Source organism: Microtus oregoni, unplaced genomic scaffold (assembly GCF_018167655.1).
Source record: "Microtus oregoni isolate MIOR12 unplaced genomic scaffold, Mior012 000000F_ref0000247, whole genome shotgun sequence".
In the NCBI taxonomy this organism is placed as follows: domain Eukaryota; kingdom Metazoa; phylum Chordata; class Mammalia; order Rodentia; family Cricetidae; genus Microtus; species Microtus oregoni.
The window spans coordinates 20,546,572-20,572,935 of NW_024543059.1; the positions used below are offsets into that span (position 1 = coordinate 20,546,572).

A 26,364-nucleotide genomic window follows, 5' to 3' on the forward strand; every position below is an offset into this window, starting at 1 on the left:
CATTGTCATAGGACCAGGCAGGGTCACAAGGAGACACATCAAAGCCCCCAGAAGAAAAGCACCTTCAAAGTCTTCCCTGTCCGGGTGTCCTCTAGAAATTCTGTCATGAAAAGGCAGCAGCTGACGTTAATAGGAACACTGCCGCGTCTGAATGCAAGGCCATCAAGAAAGGAACAAAAGAAGAAGAAGAAAGCCTGGTTGAACATGGAGGCCTTTCAAGTAGCTGCCCGGCAGGTTCAAGAGCAAAGTGTGGCGCATCAGACGGGCGTTCTGCTCCTCTCTTTAAAGAGCATGGATTTATCCACACCCTACGACATGAATGAAATGAGTTTCCAGGGCTGTCAACTTTCCGGTTAGGGTTCTGTAGTAGTACGCTTCTTCTACAATAAAAGAGAGGGAATGACAGCCAAGGTTAAAGCAGTGGAAGGGCCGTCAATAATGGATGCAAAACAACTGGGTCATAGACCGAGTGTGTTTTCATAGCAAACTGTTTCCAAGCGTAGCCTGCAATGACTGGACCACACTTACCGATCAGCGTAAGGCAAGTAGGAAGCCTAACTCGAATATTTTCCTGAACCGTCTGCTTAGCTCTCCCGCTGCGGTTTGTGGAATAACCTTTGCTTCTGCTAAATTCTCTAGCATCCCTGGGCCTACACACTCAGTCCTTACCCGCAGCCAATGAAAGGGAGGTACAAAACCCCTTTTCACAGATGCATGATTTCAGGATGATGTCCTGAAACCTCTTATTCTGGGGTTATTCACGGGGTGATCCTGGGCAAATTCTGAAGCTTTTTGAAGCTTTGGACATCCTATCTCTAAAACGGTGAGAAATAAGGAAGTGAGCATACCATATTTCTGGTACTGTGTCTGGCATGGGGTAAGATTCCACATATGAAGCCATGATCATTTTTAATGACTCTGGGGATCTTCATGTCCTTCTAGGCAGTGTTTTGTCCACATGGCCAATGGGACAAGAACCGTCACCTGGGGTAGTGAAGATATGGCTCTTGGGGAGGGAACTTTGATAGTGGGAAGGAGACCACTTGCTCTGAAGGGAAGACTATGTGTACCTACACACTCTTTTAACAATGTTTGTGTTTGGAAATGTAAATCCAAATTTTGTGGAAAATGATGGGTAATTCTAAGCAAAATCTGCTTGGGTGTGAATATAAAGAAAAATTGAATTCAAGAATGTGGACACCATCTGCCTGGGCAACAGAAAGTGTCAAGGAGGGATTTTATGCCACTGCAAATAGAACCTTAAGGCATTAAAAAGAAAACAATTTAAAATACTGCATCTCTGAGCCAGAAGGACTGATAAAGATGTCCTGTGAACTCTAAAGGACCCCTTTCCTTGCAATAATGTTTCATGTCTCTTCCTAATAGCAAGCTTCCTCCAGGGTGTGCCATGGATGGCGTTTTTCATGTGTCTTTTAGGGGACAGAGGGTCTGTTCAGGGCTACCCAGTGAGCCAGGCAGAGGGTAAGAATTGCACCCAGGAAACCCCCAATATTCTATCCTGGAAGAGAGGAGCAGCTACTGCTGGCAAGTCCTGCTGGAGGCCGAGAAAGATGGCACACTAGTCAGTTTTTGTCAACTTGTCACTAGCCAGAGTCACTTGGGAAGAGAAGCCTCAATCGAAATGTCCCAAGCAGTGTCTGTGGGCAAGTCTGCAGGGGTATTTTCTTGATTAATGATTGATGTGGAAGAGCCCCGCCCACTGTGGTTGGTGCCACCCCTGGGAAGGTGGTCCTGGGAAAGCAGGCAGAGTAAGCCATAAAGAGCAAGCCAGCAAGCAGCATTCCTCCGTAGGTTCTACTTCAGTTCCTGCCTCCAGGTTTCTGCCCTGGCTTCCTTCATGGTGGACTATAAACTGTGAGTGAAGTGATCACTTTCCTCCCCAAGTTCCCTTTGATCATGGCATTTATTATAGCAATAAAATGCATACAAAGACAGATATGGACTGAGAAATTCTGTTGCTAGGTGATCCTACAAGAATTCTTTGAGGCCTAGAGAGATGGCTCAGTGGTTAAGAGCATTGCCTGCTCTTCCAAAGGTCCTGAGTTCAATTCCTGGCAACCACATGGTGGCTCACAACCATGTGTAATGAGGTCTGGTGCCCTCTTCTGGCCTACATACAGACAGAATATTGTATACATAATAAATAAATTAAAAAAAAGAATTCTTTGACTAGAAGTACGAGAGATTAGAGGGAGACAAATAGAGAACAGGGTAGAAAGGAAGAGATGGCTAATAAAGAGGAGACTTTGCAAATCTTCACAAAGTGATAGGAAGAAATATAGAATTGGCTGAGGAGAATAGGGGATGAAGGGCCGTTTAAATTTAAGGCAAGATTAAGTGAATCTATATTGAAATGAGAACGGAAGGGTGTGGCAAGCCTGGATTGTAATTCAGAGCTGAGATCTTTGACCAATTTTCTAGGTTCAAATCCTGAAGTCATCACTTACTGTGTAGCTCTGATGTTATTCTCATGTTCCCTGTGCCTGGGCATGGAGTCCTCTTCTGTATAAATGAACGTCTGTTCCTCCCTCAAGGGCTATAGGCAGGCAACAGTGAGGTAAGGTAAGATTTGTGGAACTTAGCCTGACTTACAAGAGCCCTGGGATACGTATCAAATTATGCAGCTAGTGGGAATTGTTAAGTTCATGGAGGACGGAAGGTACGGTGGCTAGAGAGCCTCAAGGCAGAAGGGATGCGATTCAGAACAGAGATAGATCACTGGCTTTGGATAAGGAGACAGCTGGTTCCTCTGTTGTAGCACAAGAAAGGTGGGAGGCTGAGTTCTTCCATTAACGAATATTAATTGAACCCTGGAGGCGATGTACCCAACACCACTGGGGGTGGCAATATTAGGCAGACATGCTCCCAACATGGGGCTACCACTGTAGAGGGAGACAGTGCCTTTAATAAGCGGGTGTGGTGATGGGGAGTAAGGAGAAGCACAGTGGGGGCACAGAGACAGTCCATGCTGTTTTAAACGATGGTCAGGAAAGGCCTTGCTACACAGATGACATTTGCACACAGATTTCAAAGCGGGGAAGTGTTCCATGGGGATCTTCCCGGAGCAAACATCCCAGGGTGAAGGCACAGCTAACGCAAAGCCCTAGACCAGAGCATGCCCGGTGGATGCAGGTAGAAGAGCATGGAAGGACATCTGAGTTCTCCATCCTTCCTCCCCAAGCCCTGCTCTAGGAAGCTGAGCCTTCTCTGTAGAAGAAGGGCACCTGCGACTGTTTTGGCTCGTCTCTTCATTCCTAGAACACAATGGATATGCAGAAAGTGTGCTTCCTATGAAAATACTGGCGTAGGCGGGACCCCAGACATGTGTTTGGCCATGGTCTATGGTGGGGGCACTGGGAACTGAGTGGAGAGCACCTTGCTGCAAATAGACTATAACAGGAAGCAGTGGGGGTGGGCTGACTTGTAGGGAATAAGGATGCATGAACCCAGAAAAGGCTTTGTAGCCATGAACACCGTGTTGGTTGCTCTTGCTGCTGTGACTAAAGATACGACCAGAGCAACTTGAGGAGGGCAGGGTTTATTTTGGCTCGCAGTAAAAGTGATACAGTCTTTCATGGTGGGGAAGGCTTGGAAGCAGGAGCAGAAGGTATCTAGTCACATTGCCTTCCCTGTCACTGAACGGCAAGCAGGCTATACAACCTCAAGACCCCCCCCCCCCATGACACACTTCCTCTCCTCAGGCTCCACCTCCCAAAGGTTCCACATACCTTCCATAACAGTCTCACCTTTTGGGGACCACAGGATAGAACACATGAACGCAAGGAAGACACTTCATAGTCAAACCACAATAATACCTCCCATTTAAAAGTCACTGCGGCTAGAGGGATGGTCCACTACTTAAAGAGCGTTTCTGGCTCTCAGAGAGGACCAGAGTTTGGTTCCCAGCACTCACTGAGTTATCTGGATCTCAGAACCGCAGGGACTGTAGGATGCAGCACTATTTTAGTTAGCGGTGTATAAAATCTGTCGCCTTTAACAATTTGGAGGTCGAGTCCCACATGAATTGGTAACCCCAGTTTATGCATCTTCTCAGGTCTGCGCCTCCATTTGCTCTGGAATCACTCTGGCTGGGGTGATAAATCATACTGTCTGCCCCTGGCTAGAGGTAAGAAAGAGGAAAGACCCGGAATAAGCCTGGCATGGCATGCTGGCATCCAAGAGGCTTGTTTACTTGCATTTTGATGTGCAGATGCCTAGAAGTACTTTTTATATAAAGTCTGGGGAAATTGGCTGGAGCATAATCAAAGCTCTGGGTTCCCAGGGTTGTTTTCTGAACTGAAGCAGAGGGGAGAGCAAGGAGTGAGCTGGTACCTTTTTGTACAGCAAGGGAAACTGATTGACAAGGGAAAAAAAAGTTGGCTGAAATCAAAGCAAATGTATAAATCAAATCAAGCTAGTATTTAAAATAGAAGACGGGATGGCATGGGGAATGTGGAGAAGCGGGGAAGGAGAGCTCAAGGGCACAGAAGACAGCCAGCCTCGTTAGCTGAGTTAACCTTCGGCTTCAAACACACTCTTGGAAACCCAGTACCAGAGACTTCAACTGTTACAGAAGTAACACTGTCAATTTGACACCTACACACATTCCAGCCTTTGTGTGTCCTGTGGAGCCTCCCTGTCTACGGGGTTTAAGTAGTCCACTAAAAAAAATAAATAAATAAGGCTCCAGGGGCTGGAGAGATGGCTCAGAGGTTAAGAGCACTGGCTGCTCTTCCAAAGGTCCTGAGTTCAATTCCCAGCAACCACATGGTGGCTCACAACCATCTGTACTGAAATCTGGCGCCCTGCTCTGGAGTGCGGGCACACATCGAGGCAGAATGTTGTATATATAATAAATAAATAAACCTTTAAAAAAAAAATAAGGCTCGATGTATAGAAAAGGAGCCTCAAATACTGGCGAGCACATTGTAAAACTGTTATTCCCGACCTGAGAACCAACCGCGAGAGAAACTGCCAGTCTGCATGGGCAGCGCCAAGGACGAAATGTGTCGCCTCCTGTGAAGCCGAAGCGGTTGGGAGGAATGTCTCATGCTGTCACTCCACCTCCTGAAATGACCACCGATCAGTTCCAGCATGATCACGATCGTGATGGTTCCGCACTGCTAATGAGCCGGCCTTACTGGAGTTCACGACCTATGTTAGACCCATGAACGCCACATACAAGCATAAGGAAGTCCTCGGGGGGACAGGGGGAAATGTGGCACTGATGTCTCTGAGAATATAAGGAGCATCTTGCATCCTACGATAGGGATCACCAACCTTCTACAGCCAGCAGGTCAAATCTGGCCAGCTCCCTGGTACCAATTTCTGCCGTAGTCACTGTTCTATTGCTGTGAAGAGACACCATAAATAAGGCAACTCTTACAAAAGAAAGGATTTGATTGGGGCTTGTTTACAGTTTCAGAGCTTTAGTCTATTACCATCGTGGTGGCACATAGGCAGACATGATGCTGGAGCCGTGTATGAGAGTTCTACATCTGTATCTGTATTGGGCAGTAGGAAAAGAGAAAGCCACTGGGCCTGACTTGGTCTTTTGAACCCACAAAGCCCACCCCCAGCAATACGCTTCTTCCAACAAGGCCACATTTCCTGACCCTTCTAAAGTAGTGCCATTCCCTGATGACTATATTCAAGCATACAAGGCTATGGGGCCCTTCTTATCCAAACCACCACATGGTCCTTAGGTCGAGGATGGAAAAGAGTCAAAAGAACAACATTCATGTCCAATGGTTTGCAGTGTGCTCTGCGTTTAGGGGATCATTGCATTAGATCACGTAACCTTTTCAACAATCATACCAACCAGATACTATTAATCTATAGGCATACAAGCACCTAGAAGCTTCTAGATAGGTCAAGGGATGATCTAAGATCAAACAGCTAATGACTAGTTCATGGAGAAATCAGACACTTGGAATTTCACCTCAGAGCTTGCTCTTCTAGCTTGTTTCCTGGTGTGGGATGTCCTTGTCCTTCTGTATACTGTGACTATGTGTTTCTATTACTAGTTAATGAATAAAGCTGACATGGTCAATGGCCAGGCAGAATATACCTAGGCGGGAAATCGAAACAAAGATTGGAAAAGAGATAAGGCAGAGTCAGAGAGATGCCATGAAGCCCCCAAAGGAGTAACTTGTCGGGGTATTACTAGTAAGCCACAGCCACGTGGTGATACATAGATTAATAGAAATGGGTTGATTTATAAGAGAGAACTAGCCAGTAAGAAGCCTAAGGCATTGGCCAAACAATTGTAACTGATATTAAGCCACAGAGTGATTATTTTATAAGCGGCTGCAGGGACCAGGTGAATGGAGAGAAACCATCCAGTTGGACCAGCAGGATGGAGAAGAATCTCCCATCTATGGTTCCCCCCATCAGAAAAATTACTGGAAGGGCAGAGCCTAAGTTCCAACAGAAAGATTAAGGTGACATGAGTTCACAGAGGAAAGACAAAGGATCTCAGAGGATCATGGAAAGAGTGTAGGAGAACAATGCCTCCTACCCGTAACAATGGCAGGAGCAGTAACTTTTAATTAAGCAAAACCTTATCCATCCTGTCCCACCCCCCAGGAGAATTAAGTTCTTCTCATCAGCAGACTGATGGAACATTTGAGTAAAAAAAATTCTACTGAATTATTATATTTTTTTAATGTCATCAATAAAACATTTGTGGAAAATTTTTCTCTCTTATTTCTGAAGGGTGTGCATATCTTTAATTTTTTCCTCTTGGTTCATAAAGCCTAAAATACTTAACTGTCTGATTCTTTAAAGGAAATCTTAACTGACTCATACCCCAGAGGCTACAAAACCTTGGAGGTGACTTGGAATGTGATTGGAAAAGCCAACTATAAGGTGGGTCTGGCCACTCCTGTACCCTAGGACACCTGTGAAGATCAAAGGGCCATCCCAGGTGTTGGTCCTTGCCTTCCAGTTGTTTGAGATCAAGTGCCTTGTTCACCACTCCCTATGCTGGGCTAGCCTGCTTACATGCTCCTGGACGTCCTCCAATCTCTACCTCTTGTCTCTCAGTAGAAGCCCTGGGATTATTACAGACATGCAGTACTGTATCTGGCTATATATATTCTGGGGATCAGAACTCAGATCCTTATGACTGTGTACCAAGAGTTTTACCCACTGAGCCATCTCCCCAGTTCCACTTTTAAGGCAGTGAAGGGCAAGGACATGAGAGCTTCCACATCTTAGAGTTTGGGAAGGATGACCTTGAACTTCTTGTCTCCTGATGATGCCAGCAGTTACATCACTGTAGTCTAGCTTGCTGACAGGCATATGCCCTTCATCAAGGATTCTCTAATGGTGATCACTGAAGATGCCTTGGGCCAGGATTACTGGAAGGGGATACTTAGAGCAAAGTCTTCCCTGGTCCAAGCCATATCCCGATGGAGGCATTCTTCTTGATGTGACCATTGGTGGTGGTTTGAAAGAAAATGGCCCCCAAAGGGAGTGGCACTATTAGGAGTTGTGACCTTATTAGAGTAAATGTGGTCCCATTGGAGGATGTGGTCGCTGTGGAGGCGGGTTTTAGGTCTCATATATGCTTAAGCCATGCCAAGTGAGACAGTCTGCTTCCTGTTTTCTGCATAGCAACATGTATCAGCTCCTTCTGCAACACATGCCTTACTCCCCGCCATGCTCCCCACCATGATGAAGAACTAAATAAATCTCTGAAACTGTAAGCCAGCACTTCAATGAAATGTTCCCTTTACAAGAGTTGCCACGGTCATGGTGTCTACTCACAGCAATAGAAACCCTAACATACCACCCCAAACCAAACTACAAAAGCATATGAACCTCCTCCCACTCAGAGTAAGCAAAGTCATTATGTTTGCTAACTTTTTGTTCAGGACTTGTCCTGAATCAATCAGTTGGGGGTCCCTTGCTCATATGGGCAAGGATATCCAACCTTTCAGAAGACAGAGACAGGCAGTTAATTTTTGGCAACTAATTCAAAATATTCTGGGCAATGGTGTCTCTGAGCCATCATATATGGGTCAGCAGGTAGGACCTGTGCTCCTGTTCAAACCACAGGTGCTTAGCTCAGGACATCAACATGGAAGGTGGGACTGCCCCCTATACCAAGCATCTTTGTGTTGTCCTGCCTCCCAGACTTCCATCATCAAATGCCAGGTCTTCATGGCACACTGGGAGGTGGATAAATTTTGAAGACATGACATGAAGTCAAAGAAGCCAGATGTTGTGTGATTCTACCCAGCTGAACTATCTAGAATAGACAGATCCATAAGACTGTTAAAGACAGACCATGGAATCAAAGCTATGGGAACGGTGAGGATTGCTTATTGACTGTAGTTTCTCTTTGGGATAAGATGTTCTGGGGATGGATGCTGAAGGGTAATAACTTTATCAGTGCTTTAATATCCCTGTGCTGCTGCTGCTGAAAATGATGACAGTGGTGTCAGGTATACAGAGGAAAGGATGTCCTTAAATCAAAACCCTTGCCTGACCCTCAGTAGGAACCCCAGGTCTGCTCACATGACTAATTCCAAATTGTCCCTTCCCTCACCGCTTTCCCTAGCATATGCTCATAGGACCATATGTTAGTGTACCCCTGGGAGCCAGCAGGTAGGAGCTCAGTGGGTTTCATGTAGGAACTGGAAAAAGGCACTCAGTACCCTCCCAACAATGTGAAGCATCTACAAATTCAGGAATGGCTCTTCAGTTTAATCTTCTACTCTCAAGATTAATCAACTGTTTAAGTTGGGTCCAGACTCTTAATTAAAGCTGTCAGCGCCTGAAAGTTCGTTTTCCTAGCCCAACTCTCCGGTGAGGAACTGCAAATGCGGGAAATTCTAACAGGGACAGACACTGGGCATGACCTTGAGTATAAAGAATGGCGCCTGATGTTCACATTGTGCCCCACTAACGGATACGTTTGTGACTTGTCTGCCGGGCGGGGGGGGGGGGGGAGGAACAACAGTTAACACAAAATTTAAGAACCTGCAGTCTGGGATTGTCGTTTAGTGGGCAGAGTATTTGCTAACAAGCGTGAACCCTGGGTTCTGTCACTAACACTACAGAAACCGGGTGTGTAGAGCACACCTGTAATCCCAAACTCAAGAGGTAGAAGTGGGAGGATAAGGAATTCAAGATAACCTAGGTTATGAGTTCAAGGCTAGCCCAGACTGTGAGAGACCCTGTCTCATAAATAAATATATATTTTAAAATAACTGGGTTCTGATGCAGAAGCTGAGCAGAAATTCCGTTCAGCGTGCTTCCTAGCTGCTTTCAGCAGAACGGATCCAACCGCACATGGTTTTGTTGTGTCTGGCTAACCTCGCTTTCTTGTCTTAGTCACCGTGTACTCTGCTAGAGGACATCACAACTGTGGCAGCAAACTCTTCCTAAACTGTAAAACTTTCAAGTGACCAAACTGCGTCAACATTCTAGCTGAGACTAGTGTAGAAAGATCAAATGGACACTTGCCATTGCTGATATTTGGGCTCGGTTTTGAGGCTTTATGGTACGCAAAGTACTTTCTCGGGGGTGGCTGTGGTTGTCGTCGTTGTTGATTTAGGTAGGCTAAGCATCTGCGGTCTTATAAATTCACTTTGTGAATTATTTTTAGCAATTTCTTCACCCGATCATCATGTTTTTTTTCCCTTAACTAAGCAAGTATTAATTTATTTTAATAAAATTTGAGGTAAAATAGCATAAAACGAAAACAAACATCTCATCAGTTTGTGTTCTTCCTTCTCAAGCCGAATACCTTCAGACTCCCTGGGAGTGATGCCCTGCCCTAGGGATTATGACAACACAGTGTCTTAAATGGGTGTAATGAAGGTGTGTGATCAGGCGTGCAGAATTCCCAGCTGAGCGTCTCATCATTGAAGTCTAACTTAGTTCACCAAGTTCTGGGGCAAGGCATTCTATGAGCTGCAGGACTGAACAGGACAGGGTCTCACCCTGTTTAGCTTTTCATGGTAATATTTCTCATGGGGAGAGGGCATACATGCCAGATCATGTGGGCACACAGAAAAGACTGGGTAAGCCGGGAGACACAGTAAGAGGAATAGATTGGCAAGAGCCTTTAGTGTGGTTTCTGTAAGAAGGTGATGGTCAAGGCTGGTGAGCAGGCTAGGGTGAATAATGTCTGCAGGCTATGGAGCATAGGATGTGGTCCTGGGATTCTCCTATCTGCTCTTAGGGTTATTGCGCAAAGGAATAATGACCTCTAGTGGGACCTCCATCAATGAGGTGATGGCAAGTGCGTCATATCATGGCTGGCTGGTACTTGAAGGACTCATGCCCATGCAAGCCTTGGTTATCTGCAGGGTTAGTTAGCCTTAGGAGGGATGCTATCTGCAGAGACAGCAAGACCCAAATGTCAAAACATCAGAACATGGAAAATAAAATACAAGGTTATTGTTCATCCTTAAGGGAAACACGCTGCAGTGGGTTCAGAAGGCAAGGAAGCTGAAATGGGAACAAAGACTCAGACCTCGGCCGGCCGCTCAGCAGTAAGAGGAGGGGTCAGACTGTGAGATGACAGACGGGAAAAGATGCCAAGAAAGAAGCAGCTGCTTTCAAAGGAGAAGGAAAGAGTGGCTGAGGATGCAAACCCCAAGTAGCTCTGAGGGAGGCACAGGTGTTGGGCTTGGGGGCTAGCATGGAAGCATGATAAGGACCATCTGGTTGCCTGGGAGACCCTAGGCTGAAAGCAATAGCACGATGCAGGTTCTGGACCAGCAGCAAGTCTCTGCCCCACATCCCAGGGGATGCTGGTGATAGTTGGAGACATTTTTGATTGTCACACCTTGGAGATGAGGAAGAAGTCTACTGTTAGAAGGCAGTAGACAGAAGTCAAGTGTGGAGCTGGGCATGGTGGCACGCGCCTGTAATCCCAACAGAGACTGAAGCAGAGGCAAATGGGTCTCTGTGAGTTCAAGGCCAGCCGGGTCTACATAGTGAGTCTCAGGACAGCCAAAGATACATAGTGAGACTTTGTCTCAAAAAAAAAAAAAAGTCGGGGATGTAATATAGAGATAGCTGTCTCATTCCTAGCCTCACAAACAAAGAGCTGTCCTGCCAGAATGTCAGGAGTGTTGAGAATAGGGAGCCCTGAGTTAGAGGAAGGATTGATAAGGAAAGTACAGGGATTTGATAGTCAAAGTCTGCAGGATGCCATGTTCTCTGGGACCTAGCCTGAGGTAGAAAAGGAGAAAGGCTGGGAGCTGGTGTTGGTGAAGTGTTTGGCCCCTCTGAATCTATCCATCAGGGGCTGGGAAGAGAGGAGGGAGATGTTGGTCTAAGGCACAAAGACCAGTGAGGCGATTTGAAGCTGTTTTGTAGCACAGTGACCACAGCTAATAGCACAAGTAGCCAAGCACAGTGTCTCACACCTATAGTCCCAGCTCTTCAGGAGGCCCATGCAGAAGGATGGCAAATCCAAATCCACCTGGGCAACATGGCGGGACTTTGCTCGAATAATTATAATAACAACAACGATAACGTATTCTTGAAAACTGCTATCATGTTGGTCTGCTGTGTTCCTATGACAACAAAAAAGACAATAAGGTAATAGGCATGGGAATTATCTTAATCATTTCACAATGTATGCATGTATGCATATATACATATGTATGTATACATATATCAAGGCATCACAATGGGCATGATGGACACACTGTCTTCAGTAATTGACTGTAGGACTCTCCCACGGCTACTAAATTCCACAAGTGCTCGAGTCCTTTATATAAAGTGGTGCAGTATTTGCCTGTGACCTATGCACATCCTTTCTTATACTTTGGATTTGTTACTGCTAATTTCTAATACACTCTAAGGGCTATGGTGTAGTGTTTGGGTACCAACAATAAAAATGTCTGTTCAGTAAGCACAAAGTAAACACAAATTTTTTTTCTTTTCTTTCTTTCTTTTTTTGAGACAGGGTTTCTCTGTGTAACAGTCCTGGAACTCACTCTGTAAACCAGGCCCCTTTCGAACTCAGAGATCTACTTGCCTCTGCCTCCTGAGTGCTGGCATGTGCCACCACCACCTGTCTGACACAAAAGTTTTCAGGAATTTTTTTTATCCTAAATTTGTTGAATCCACAGCGCTCTCTCTCTCTCTCTCTCTCTCTCTCTCTCTCTCTCTCTCTCTCTGTGTGTGTGTGTGTGTGTGTGTGTGTGTGTGTGTGTGTGTGTGTAAAATGAAGAATCCTTGCGGTATCCTGTACTTCGTGAGGGCGGGAACTGGGGAACTGTATGTGTTCAGCATTGCAAGCAACCCAGCTATGATGTTATTCAAATATTTTTGTTGAATGAATAATTTTTAAAAGTTAAATCAGATGCAGCCTTCACCTCACCCGGAGCCCTTGTAAGTTTGATGGAAGCCCCCGTGAGCTGGGTCTGCCTTTTAAATAATCAGCGTTTTAGATTCTGATGAAGGCAGAGCATTCTCCGGAATCTATTATCTCATCTTATCTATCTCTATTATCTCATCTTACTCTCACACATACTCCTGGGCCCTCATCAAACAGTTCATAAATACACTGCCATTTTTTTAACCCATTTCTCGCCTTTCTTTTGTTGGCATTTTCATATGTGGGTACAATATGTTCTCTGTTCCCTGGTCGACTCCTGGTGGACCCCGCCTGCCACGTGTCCTTCCAAATTCATGTTTGCTTTTCCTTCTAGGCATTTTCCTCTTTTGTCTGGTCATTCCCAGAGGGAGATGCAAGTATCCCCACTATTCCTCATGGTGATGTGAGATGATCTGAGGAGTTCTTCAGATAAATACTTTCCTAGCAATGGTTCTGTGGGTTTTGTGAATAAGCACATGGCTCCAACTTCATACCTCTGGTTCTTGGGTGGTCTTGTTTAGGACAAAGGTGCATTTTCAAAGATGAATCCATTTTAAAATTTAAATAAATGGTACCCTTGATGACAAAGGAAATTGGTTATAGAGATATAAGAATCACTGGTTTGGGAAACATTTGCATGCTGGTCAATGTTTTGTCAACTTAATACGAACCAGAGTCCCCAGGAAGAAGGGACATCGATTGAAAAGAGCCTCCATCAGACTGATCTGTGGGCAAGCTTGTGGTACATTTTTTGATTAATACATAAGAAAGCAGACTGAGCAAGCCAGTAGGCAGAGTTCCTCCATGGCCTCTGCTTCAGTTCCTGCCTTGACTTACCTGGGAGCTGTAAGAAGAAATAAATCTTTTTTCCCATCTTTGTTGGTTTGGGCTAATGTTTTGTCTCAGCGACAGGATGTGAACTAGGATAACCAGCTAAACCCATTTAAAGTTCGCTTTGCTATCCACAGGAAGGTGCTTGTTATTTCTTCCAAGATTGTTAGTCAATTATTCCAAACCATTTACTTAATTTCCCTTTGAAAAATGCTTTAAAAATCATGTATCAGTTCTTATGCACGTGGTATTGCTAGACAATCTCTTTAGTTTCATTAACCTTTTGCTAGTCTGGAACTATTACTGCACTTTAAATATCACGTTCGACTTACTAACCAGCCCAGCAGCTCGTCCGTCCCTCGAGGACAGCTGCTTGGATGGCTAGGATCTGAGAGAGAGGTGCGCGTGGACAGTGATAGTGGGGACGCCACACCGAAAGAAGCCCTTAGGGTCAACCCTAAGACTGTGGTTCAGAACTGGGACCCGTGAGGTGTTCAGAATCCCAGTCAGAAGGTCAAGAGCTTTGCCTTCCGAAGAGAATGGAAAGACTATAAAACCAGATAAATTAAGTATTAGACAATAAATGAGAGTTAAGTGTGATGTTACTCTGTGTCATAAAGAACTAGGCTTGGAGGGGTAAAACTCAATGGTGGCGACATCCTAGAGACCTCATGCCAACTCCAATTGTTTGACTATGAAACAGAAGACTAAATGACTATTAGTCAGGAATGTTGAAACTGTATTTCAACAGATCAGAAAAAAACCATCTCTCTATATATATGCATATATATATATGTATGTATGTATGTATATACATGCAGATGCACATATGATGATATCTGTATAAATCCAGTGTGCTGCTTTGCTATAACTTCTTCCCAAAGACTTCTCACTTAATGACAGTTTGCCCCAATACACAGCTTCCCCAGGGATGTTCATTGTTTCTTTGCTGTATACTAACCCCTTCTTTGAAGGGTTCAGTAGAACTTTAACACACAAGTAAAATTCAAAATACCTTCTTGTTCGCATTGCCTATAAATCGGGGGGGGGCATTTTTAATAAAGAAAAATAGTTAGCCTTGCGTATGAAGTTTCTATGGCACAGCACAGAGTGGGGCGCCAAGAGCATGCACTCAGGTTTTACCTAAAGTCTTGAGCTTTTCAAGAGCCTGTTCCCCAGGACAAAGGACCCCCTTCATCGCCCACCTGCCTCCTGTCCCATCCATGCTACACCAATAACAGTGTGCATCCTGCCACGAAAAAATAGACCACTGCCGCGTTTGGTTAGAGGCACTGCCGAGTTAGTGCTGCTGCCTCTGTTGGATTTCCGGTGGCTTCTGTTTCTGGTGAATGTGAGAAAAAACATCTCATAACCCGTGAATGAAAGCAAGGGATGATGAGAGTGAGCACAGCTGGGTTAGCTGGTGCCAATGCCACATTGTGCTGAATCATGTCATCACACGGATTAGTCAAGGGAGACGTCTCCAAAGCAGTCTCTCACCAATCTCAAATGGGTGTCTCAGTTGGTCGCATTCATCTGGGAGATGGGAGGCTCTGAGAGACCCAAATATCCCATCAGATTCCTGGGCTATGGCAGAGAACAAGACATGGCCCATTATGAAAAGTCCAGAGTCAGATGTTGTCATCTTTCTGTGGTCCCCCAGGTGAGCTCTGGGGTCTCCTGGTGATTGAAGAGGGCTTTGCAAGGAAGAGCTGTGCTGATAAATAATGCATTTCCTTTGTCTTGCAGGAATTCTGGAGGCAGAGGTACAATCAGATCAGCTGTGAACAGCTTACATAGCAAATCTAATAGGTTTGTAAATTAGATTTTGTGTTCATTTGTTTTTGCTGTAAGGCAGCTATTAATCTGCCTCTCCTCTTTGCTGGGTGGTGCTCTTCTTACTTAGCAAATAGATCTGTTTCATTTCACTTTGGTTTTGCATTTCCTTAATCACTTTCGAGGGGAGCTGTCAGTGGGAGATCATGAAATGGTCCATGGGGCTAGAGAGGCTACAGAGATGGAAAACACAGGTGGGCACAAGTTACCTTCTGGCAAAGAGCCCACCTACTTCGTTGAGCTTGAACTCCTACCAACTTCCTTAGAACCCGCATTTTTGCTGAGCAGTGGAGCCCCGGAAGCAAGCCAGGACTTTAATCCAATTTCACTGTAGTTGATGACTTGTCTGGGAGGTTGAGATGGGGATAAAGCATTTAAGAACTTTGCTGAGACATCTTAAAATACGTAGGAAGTCAACTAAGTAATGTTAACTCTAATTGTGGGATTGTGGTCTCAATTCTGGAAGCACACTCTTAACACTGTGGGACTGGAAGTCTTTGGGACAGTCCCCAGCTGGTAGGGAGACTGGTGCAGGGAACTGTGCAAACACTCTGCAAGGCATGCTGCAGATACTTCGCGCTTCCCCTTCTCCGTTCTCCACAAAAGGATGAGTACACCGCCGCTCGGACCTCTGTCTCAAAACCCACATATAAGGAGCCAAGATGCTTGCCATGAACAGAGGCTACTGTTCAAACTGAAGTTCTTGTGGTACTTCCTCCACGTCCTGGTTTGCTGCTGTTGGGATTGAGAGGTTCACAACAGCCAGAGGCCGCCACACTCAGTTTCATTATTTACTCTTCCGTGGTATTTTTAGGTCTTTTTTTTTGACCGTACCCGGCCTATAAAGTATGTTTGATCTTGACCTTGTGTAACTGGCGTGAGAAACTGTTTCCTCTATCCTTGCCCTCACCGCCTCTACAGTGCCAGCGGCCTCGACCCTATGGCATTTCAAACGAAGTGAATCTTTTGGCTAGCATGCAAATAACGGCAGAAATAAAGAAAGTCACATGCCCTACACTTCTCTCTGTTCCCCCTTTTGGAGAAAGGCGACCCTGTCCCCAAGACCCAGGTCTCCATGGTAACTTGAAGAGGCACTGTCAGACTGAGTCTGAGAACTAGGCAGAAACCAGGCAGCCCTGGATTCAAACCCTGGGTTCTCTAGGTAGGGCTTCGGGCAAACACATTCACCTTTCAAACACCGATAAAGCAGCAGCTTTGAACTACTGACGCTAAGGCTCTACATAGCCGATCTTCTGAGATGACTAAGACATTCAGTAGATGTTTGCTGCTGTCATTGGACGTACTGATAGCCTCGAAGATTGGTGACTGAGGGCAAAGTTCAAGAGTTGAAAGTGAAGCAACTCATATCCAAAAATGTACCTGTAGCGTTTGGGAGACAAAAGAAGGATCCTGGGACCTGACGGGCACATTCACAGAAGACAATAAATCTCCCTCAGTAGTCCAGCTGGGTTTGGATAGTGCAGAATATCTGATAGCTGTAAACAGTGGCCGTCCCTGAGGATAGCTAAGCTGCCCCCTTTATTGCCTAGAAATGAAGGTGGAGGCCAGGAGCCTGAAGCGACCTTTTCATGCCCTCTAGCCAGATAGTCACAGAGCCAGGGTTGAAGTTCAGCACCAAGGATGTCTATACAAGATTCCCCTGTCAGCTAGGAACCAGGATCAGAATGACATGTTACCATTATCAGTGCCTGGATCCTTCTTTTACCACCTTGTGCCCAGGAGAAGCCTGGAGACCCCACCTAGAGATTTCCGAGCAGGTCCCCATTACAAGCCTCCGTGAGTCCAGAGTTCTACAGATGCTTTCTTCCTGAGCATGCCTGACGCCATGCAAAATGTCCAGTTTTTAGGGAGCATCATCACCAGGTACCAAATCCACCTAAAACTACAAGATGGCAGCCATGATGCTCTTAAGAAGACCATGTCCCATCTCAAACAGTAAACTATTTCCTTACTAATGGAAGTTGCCGTGAATATTGGAGGCCTTAGAATGTGATCACTGTACTCGTGGTCCTGAGTTTACTGCTCTTGCCTCTAGACACACATAAGGAGGCAGTAAGTACAAGGGCTGGAAAGATAGCTCAGTGGGGAGAGTGTTTGCTGAGCAAGTCTGGGGAGATGCATTTAATCTGAAGAACCTATATTAAACAAAATCAAAATTAAAGCCAGGTGCAGAGGTGTGCACCTGTAATCTTAGCACTTGGAAGGCAGACAGGTAAGCCTCTGGAGCAGCTGGCTAGACAGTCCAGACAAACTGGGAACTCCAAGTTCAGTGAGAGACACCACCTCAAAAAATAAGATGGGCCAGATGGTAATGTCACAAGCTTTTAATTCTAAGCACTCAGGAGGCAGAGACAGGTGGATCTCTGTGAGTTTGAAGTCAGCCTGGTCTACAGAGCAAGTTCCAGGACAGGTTCCAAAGCTACAGATACCTTGTCTTAAAAACCCAAAATAATAATGATAATAATAATAATAATAATAATAATAGGAGAATAATTGAGAAAGAAACCTGACATGCTACACACAGAGAAAGAGAGAGAGCCAGAGAGAGGGAACAGTACTAGAGAGGATGCAGCCATACCAGCCTCCCTGGACCCCTGAGAGGTGGTAGGAAACATAGCCATCCTCTAAGGACTCTAGAACCTCAGAGCCTGGTGTGTTCCTCTTAGCTCCCTTCTTTCTGTAAATACTTAGACTGTGGCTTGGAGAGGTTAGGCGATTTGCCCACAGATGCCCAGACTGTGAAATACCTACACAATACATTCCGCTTCCTTCCATGAAACCATAACAATTCCAAAGTTTGGACTTTCTGTTCTCTTCCATAAGATCCCTTAAGCCCCTCTGATAGATAGTTGCCTGCTCTATCCCCTGCAAAGCTACAAGACAAGTGCTGAGAGCCAGAGGGATACAGAAGGATGGAGGTGGGCAGATGCGGCGAGGGTGCCATACAGGACAGGCCCCCTGAAAAGAATTTCTTCTCTGCCTGCGAAAAGCAAAACAGAGTATTGAGTTCAGGCTTCACTAACAGGATTTGGTCTTTCTGAACTTGGCTGTTCCAAGATAAATGTAGAGGACAGAGGTGTCTGGTTTGAACTCTCAAAAGCTCTAGAATCCAGCCTTACAAACCCACTTATCATTCTAGCCAAGAGAAAGTGCTGCCGGCTAGACAAAAGGAACTTGGGACGTGACCCACATATATCTGTGTGTGTTGGCAGGAGGCAGGCTGACTCCTAGACTGCCTTCAAAGCCATCAGTGGAGCCTGGTTTCTTAGAAACCTACTAGCATAGATTTCAAGTATCTGCGTTCAAAAGCCCTCCCGTGCCTGCTGTCCCTGAGTTGGACAGGAAGATGGTTTATATCCAGCCTACGGATCTGCCTCAGGAATACAAAACCAGCCAGCTCCTTCCTCCACACCAGGCTTCTCAGGACCAAGTTCAAAGTCAAATTCAACAGGTGGTTACTTATAGGACACCTGCTATGTTAAACCGTTATGAAATGGAGACATAGGAGAAAAATCCCACACTTGGAGCCTGGTAAGACAGGCAGATAGAAGACTAATAATCTGATCACAGATGGGTATTTTTTTCTATGAGCAATGAAAGGGGGGCACGATGAGATGGCACAGTAATCAAAGAGACACTCCACAAAGGCTGATAATCTGAGCTTAACTCCCAGAACCCACATAACAGAAAAAGAGAATGAACTCTTGCCAGTTGTTCTGACTCCCCCACACGCATGCACACACATGCACACATGTGTACACACACACATGTACACGCGCACATGTGCACACACACACACCACACATACAAACACAAATGTATTTGAAAAGGTTTTACAAAGAAGAAAATGAGAGGAATGAGGGAAGGAGGGCGGAGCCACAGGCTCTAAGGACATTGTCCTGCGTGGGGTTTAGCTATCTCTTAACGTTTGCGGGCCACCACGTAACAGCTGGCACCTTGCTCTTGTGGACACTCCTCTCTGTACTGAGAAGGGAACCTGCACTGTCCTGGCAGAGACTTCAGGTTCCCCCTGGAAGGTCAGAGATGGGAGGAGGGAAGAGGAGTTGCAGGGCCCCCACTTCCTGCTTCTAAGAACCAATGTCTGCAGGCTATTCCTGAGGGAGCAAGTTCGTGCATTCTCCAAGATAAATAGACTTCCCTTCTCAAGTAATAACTGCAATTTCGCTCTTGTGAAGTTTACATTCAAGCCCGTGCGAAAACAAAGCTATTAGACTTGTCATGGGCAGGCTCACAGATCATGTCTACCTTCGTGGTTTTTTTTCCCCCTTTCCAGAGCTGAGGTCGTAATAAATGGGTCTTCATTGCCAGCTGTTGTTGACAGAAGTAATGAAAGCATTAAACACGGCATCCAGCCGGCTTCATCCAAATGGAGACACAACCAGACGCTCTCTCTGAGGATCAGGTATGGGTCATTACCTACAGGACAAGGGGGGGGGGGGCAGACCTGGCTTTCTGTACCATGAGTCACCAAACTGCAACTCTCTGTTATCTAAAGAAGCCAGGATAGAAATGAATGTTTTCCTCCTGAGGAAGCAGGTTCCATCTATTAAATGACAATTAGAAATCAAAATCTGGGACAAGCCCAGCCACCTGACCCATGTGGATATGCAGCCATGTGGGCAAGGGGAGGTGGTCTGTGTGACCAGCCCCCTAGGGTCATCAGTTTAAGTCAGGAGCTCTGCTTCTGGGCAGTGCAGGCCACAGGTATCTTTCTCTGGCATAAAGAGTTGTTTCTTGTTTGCCTTTACCTGGTACTTATGTCCTGAATCTGTGACAGTCCTTCACCTTGTCTGCCACCTCCCATGGCCCTTAAAGAATGAAAGACTGTCTCCCTACTTCCACCCACATGAAAACACAGAGCTATAGCTGAGGGACACAGAATTGATCTGGCATCTGGTCGACCTCTAAGAGACTGATCTGTCTAAGTCAGAGATAAGTCTTTGTCCTGGCCTTGGCACCCTCAGACAACAGTCATCCTCGGGTGGTGGACATGGAGAAAATGATGACTTTGGTGCTTGGGACTTTGGCTCAGATGCAGTCATGACTGACCCATCCAATGTTCATTTCCAAGCACTGACCTGTGGCCCATAACTAGGCAAGTTAGGCAGAAAAATACAAAAATAAGCAGAGACAGGACAACATGGTAGGATGTTCACACCAGACGGTGCTATATCTTGCAAAGAGATAAAGCTAAGGAGATTGTACTGAAGGGAGCCATTCATTTTCTAAGGGATCCAAGAAGGCTACTAGGTAAGGCTGGCCTATGTTTTGAAGGGTAAGTGGGAGTTTATCAGGTGCGCCATGCACATCCTGAATGCACACATTCTGAATATGTGATTTGTGACCAGGGCTGAAAGAGCACTGAACAGAAGACAGGGAATGGGGAATGGGAATGAGGCAGCCAGGACCAGGTAAGGAAAGGTTTGATTCCCCAGGCTATCAGTTTGTCGTCCCAGCCCAGATTTGGTTGTTCTAGAGCTAAGGATACTCTCAGATAGTTATGCAAGAAAGGTGAAGGACCACATACATACACTATCACACAAAACAGGGAGTTGCCTCCTTCAGTGACTCTACCCCATAGTTCTAGATGCTTCATGGGGAGAAAAAAAGGGTGTGGGACTAAAAAGCGTTTGCCATCTGGGAGCCCGACAACTGAGAGGCCCCCTGGAGGAGCTGCCACCAGGCCATCTTTCTCAGTACCTCTTTTGGGGTTACCTAAGCGAGACCCATCCCTGTTGCACTGTCCTGACAGTCATGTCCTTTCCTTTGTGTACCATGGAGCTAACAGAGCAGCAACCCCCACCAACCTAAGGCTAGATGGTTCTAGAAGTCGCAGTTCTGAGTGCTGTCCCAGCAGCTCCAGGAGAGCCCTCCTTGCTGCTTCTGCTGACTTCTGGGGGGCCCTGGATGTCCCCATGGCTGTATCACCTCCATATTTATCTATTCTGTCTCCTCATCTGAGTTGGTGTAACTTCATCCTCCATCTCTCACCGGACACTGTCACTGGATTTAGAGCCCACAGGGAATCCAAGATGATCTCATCTCAAGATCCTTAATCATATCTGCCAGGATGCTGTTTCTGAGTAAAATCACATTCACAGGTTCCAGGGATTCAGAGTTGGCCATATATTTTGGGTTGGCCACCATATTTCATGTTCCTCATTATAGCTCCTGAGGTGAAATCCTACTGCCAGCACCCACCCACATCAGCTCTTTCTGGACCTTTCCTGTAGGAACTCTGAAAAGGCGGTGAGGGATAGAGAGATGCACACATGCACACACATACAAACATGCACACTCACACACAGGGGTGCACATATGTATATACACACACACATACTCACACACACAGTTGTGGATGCGCACATGCATGCATGCACACACTCGCGCACATGCGTGTACACACACACACACACCCTGTCTGTGTAGAAGAGGAGACCATTGCTTCTGTAAGGAGCCTGTAGACAGCAGTCACTGTAGAAGGAACAATATGCCTCCACCCAGAGGGAAAAGGAATCTCCCTCTACTCAATTAGTTCCCAAAATTATTCACAATAAAAGATTCTGTGAGTGATTTGGAATGATATTTAATAATTGATTGTAATTTCTCATAATTAGTTAGAAATTAATTCCCTCACAGAGGTATTTATTTATGAGCTTTCTGGGGGGCTCTCTTTGCTTTTAAATACTTTGGGGTAAGTAATTGCAAGGGATATTAGCAATTTACAAAGTATATTAGCATGTCAAGTTGTATAGTCTTTCATGAAGTGGAGTAAATAAGTCGCTTTTGTTTCCTGCTAAGACGTAAGAAGTCCTCAGCCAAGGTGGCTTCTCCCTGCGTAGTAACTGGAGACTCCACTCACTAATAGGCAGTGGCTAGAAGATGGAACGTGCCATCCCCAAGGGATGCTGGCTGCCCCCTTGGCTGTCTCAGAACACCCCAGACCTAGATGTATATTAATCATCTGACCCAGATCCCCACAGAATCAGGTTTCCTCAGGTGTCAGCCACAGCTTCCAGATTCTTCCTCCTTCCCAAGTATACAAACTTGCGACTCTCCTAGGACTTGCCTCAGGGTGCTCTGCAGGCTCAGGGCTCAGTGTGACCAAGCGCACATCCACGAACACTTGTGGATGGAAGACAAGCTTCCCTGGCTCGGTTCTGAAAGGCGAAATGGGGACCTGCTGCAGGAGATACAACTAGACCAGCTGACCTAAGCACCCAGCTCCTTTCTCTGTATGACTGCAATCACCACCATGTTGTAAAACTGGTGGCTTAGGCATTTTCTGTGCGTGTCTGTCATCTGTGGATGCATGTGTATATGTAGCCGTGAGCATGCAGAAGGCAGAGGTCACCCTCTGGCATTGTTCCTCACAAGCTGTCCACATTGGTCTTGGAGACAGTCTCCCATTAGTCCAGAACCTGCTGAGTAGGCTAGATTGGCTCGCAATGGAGCCCCAGGGATCTGTGCATCTTCACCTCCCCAGCCTGGGATGACAGGCACCTGACACTGTGCCTGGCTTTTTAAAATGTGGGTTCCTGAGATGAGACTTAAGCCCTCGAGCTTGCATGACAAGCACTTTGCCGACTCGCTGTCTCTCTAGCTCCTTAAGCAGTTCTTTTTAAAATTTAATTAAAATATAATTGCATCATTTTCCCCTTCCCTTTTCTCCCTCCAGCCTTCCTCATGTGTCTGCTGCCATTTCAAACTCATAGCATTGTTACATATGGGTGTATTCGTGCATACATATATCTATATATGAATGTTTATAGTCCTAAATATATAAACACAACCTGCTCGGTCTGTATGTTGCTTATATGTGTGTATGACTTCAAGGCTGACCACTTGGCATTGGATAACCAGCTGAGGAGACTATCCTTCTTTTGGTATTGCCTGGTTGTTTGTAGTTCCTTGTCTAGTGTCGTGGGTCCTGTGAGAGTTCTCCCTCCCCTCCATGTTAGCAAGCCTATGGGTGTCATCCTTGCTCCAATCCTTAGGTTTCTATAAGTAGACCTCACACTGGTGCTCAGACTCCTAGAGACAGGCTGTGTTTGGCTAAATTTTTGTGATTTCATGAAGACACCTACTCCAGTGTCTTCCAGCCTTTCCCTGTGCTCTTCTAGAACTTTCCCTCTAGATCTAACTTAACCCCAGAACCTAGAGAATGATGTGTTGTATTTTGATCACGCTGTTCTGAACAGACACAGAGGATCCTGTCTCTGTGGGACCAAGGAGATGTCATGATTCACATTCCCCACCAGACAACACTAGGGAAATAAGAGGCAGTACACAAAATGGGTCAGGGCACAGGCCAGGAGGCTACACTCACAGAATCTTACAAGTGGGAGTAGTGATTCCCCATCACAGTTCCACAGACCCATCTACATATCTGCCACCTCTGCTGCCCCCCCCCCCCACACCACCACCACCATGGTCACTCCTAGAAGGCTTCTATGGAATCAGGGCACACATCACTCTGACTCCCTGTTTGATGAAAGTTCCCCTAAGACAGGAAGTTTGGTGTAGCCTGGGCCAAAGGACTGGGGTTGCCCACTACTGAAGATTTCCTGGCGTTGGTGCAGCATCCTTTCATCTAGGGCCTTCTGCAAAGCCAGAGAGCATCCTTGAAGGCATTTGAGCCTCAGGGTATGCTCACCTGGTTGCTGGGTGATAGCATCCTTGCAAGGTGACATGGAGTAGAACATCTGAGCCTGTTAAGAGCAACTCGCAGCATGGAGACTTTCTTCATTTGGTTTCTACAGGAAGCAGATTTTAAAGTTTTTGGATGCAGAGAAGGATATTTCCGTCCTTAAGGGGACCCTGAAGCCCGGAGACATTATTCATTATATCTTTGATCGAGACAGCACAATGAACGTTTCCCAGAACCTCTACGAACTCCTTCCCAGAACCTCACCCCTGAAGAATAAGCATTTTCAGACTTGTGCCATCGTGGGCAACTCGGGGGTGTTGCTGAACAGCGGCTGTGGGCAGGAGATTGACACGCACAGCTTCGTCATAAGGTAACCAACCATCTGCGGCAAGGGTTTGGGCCCCGAGTGGCAGATATATTTAAGTCAGGTGGCTGAAACAAGACATATTTGTCAGGTGCCTCCTGTTCTCAACTTTCACTCCTTGTCATACTTGCTTTGGGGGAGCATTAGTGATCTGTCTCATCCCTGTACCCTAACATCTGACAAAAGCACCTTAAAGGAGCAAGGGCTTGTTTGCACACGTGGTCTGAGGGTCCATCATGATGGAGAAGGCGTGACATAAGATCACATCTGCAGTTAAGAAACAGAGATAAATGTCTGTGCTCAGCTCCTTTCTCCCCTTCTTATTCAGCCTGGAGACCCAGCCCTTAGGATGGAACAACAACATTCGGGGCGGGGCTTACTTCTTCAGTCAAACCTCTCTGAAAAGTTCCTCAAAGTCATATCCAAAGGTGTGTCTCCCAGGGGATTCTAAATTCAATCAGATTGACAATGAAGATTCATCACAGGGATCCTTATTTCCGATCAGAATGCACATCTAATCTATTAAGTCACTACAGGGACAGGACAGGAGCATTGTGTGACCCAGAGAGTCCAGGTGATTCTGGATTATAAGGTTGGGCCTCAGAAAGAAGAGTTCAGAGGTGGGCAGACTATGGCCCTCCATATGCTTTGTAAATAAAACTTTATTATAACACAGCCACTCAGGCCCACCCTCATCCTTTTAGCTTTCTGGGCAAAGCTGGGATGTTTTGCTAAAGGAATACAGAGTGCACACAGCCTGCAAAGTTGAATATATTTGTTGTTTGGCCCTTACAGAAAGGGCTTGTTCTCTGAACACTAGACAGATCCTGGCACAAAGGGGATTAAGAAAATCTGGATGGGTAGTTCCTGTGCCGGGGCCATAAAGGTCTTCCCAGTATTCTGGAAGGCGTATTCTACCTGTAACTTTAGTATCCTGTAGTCAAAACCTAGGAAATGAAGAGTGATAAAGAAACTCAACAGCCATTTTCTCTGTGACATCAGCTCTTGTTTTGCCATCACTGGGGACATTGTGACAGTTACCCATAGACCTGACACCTAACCCTCGAGCCATACAAACTCAGAAACAAGGTATCGCTGTCTTCTAGACAAAAGTAGGACACATGGTGCCTCAAGTTTCATCCCAAAGTGCTCCCAGCCCTGGCAGAAATGTGTGCCGCATCTCATATTGCTGTTAGGACTGCCCTTGTGCAAAGAGAATCTCTCCTTCTGGGGTTTTGGGAGCATCATGACCAGCGAGTTCCCTGAACCTGAGGACATGGGAAGAAATGAGTATAATCACTCCTGCATCCCCTGAGACTGGAGATGCTACAATAGCCTGGGTACCAGTTACTTCTTTTTTGTTCCCCCTGACCAGGTCTCTCTGTGGCTAGCAGAGCCAATAGCTCTTATCCCTACGTTTCTAAGCCCTCCAGTCTAAAGAGAGGGTCTGAAAAAGAAAAGAAAGGAAAATGTGTGGAACTTGTCTGATTGGAAGCCAGAGAGGTGACGGATATGAGCACGGCTGTTAAAATGGAGGGCACGGGGCAAAGCCTCCTCCAGGGTCAGCTCTCCTCCAGGGTCAGCCAGCCAGCAGTGAAGAAATCTCTCCAACCTCATATAACTCTTGGAGGACAGGCAGAGTAATGCGTTTCGACGGTCAGCTTCCCAAGCCACACTAAGCCCCACTCCTAACTGTGGAGAAAAGATTCACCCTGCAGATGTTTGGCCTTCTCCTATGAGCTGGATTCCCAAAAGAATTTCTAGAAGTCGTGGCCAGGGTCAGCCCATAGTTCCCAGTGTGGGTTCTGAAGCTCAGTCTTGGCTCCAATGACCACTTGTCAAGTAACTTGGAGTAGAACACTCCCATTTCCTGGGCCTCGGTTTCATCTGTGAAATGTTTGGGTTGCAATAGCTGATTCTAAGGTCGTCCCGTGATGAAGCCTCTCCAGATGCTAAGCCAGCTTTCTCCACACTTCAATGGGGATGCATGCCTGTTGCCTTATTGAAATACAGAGACGTGAGATATGAAGTAAGCCTGAGTCTCTGGGTTTCCCACAAGACCATGGTGGGGGGGGGGGTTATGCATGATGTGGCAACGAATTATATGCAAGATGCAACCGTGAATGCATGCAAGATGCACAGAGAGAGCCTAGGCTTCAGCATGCTCTGCTGACCCCATATCCACAAGCACACTTCCACTCAAACACACAATCACACATGATGTCATGAATGTTAGATGAAGTAACACACGTGGGCATGCCCTGTGTC

General features: G+C 46.1%; 1 protein-coding gene and 1 non-coding gene across 2 annotated transcripts in view; both read left to right on the forward strand.

Moving 5' to 3' along the window:
• The window catches only part of St8sia2 (ST8 alpha-N-acetyl-neuraminide alpha-2,8-sialyltransferase 2), a 67,231-nt gene that overhangs the window by 21,408 nt on the left and 19,459 nt on the right, over positions 1–26,364 (forward strand). The window contains exons 2-4 of the mRNA XM_041652292.1: positions 14,954–15,016; positions 19,356–19,484; positions 23,845–24,102. Coding sequence (XP_041508226.1) covers positions 14,954–15,016; positions 19,356–19,484; positions 23,845–24,102 — 450 coding nt within the window. The remainder of the gene's footprint in view (positions 1–14,953; positions 15,017–19,355; positions 19,485–23,844; positions 24,103–26,364) is intronic.
• Positions 246–388, forward strand: LOC121455061. Its single transcript, XR_005975421.1, has one exon. It is a non-coding gene; the product is annotated as a small nucleolar RNA U109 (small nucleolar RNA).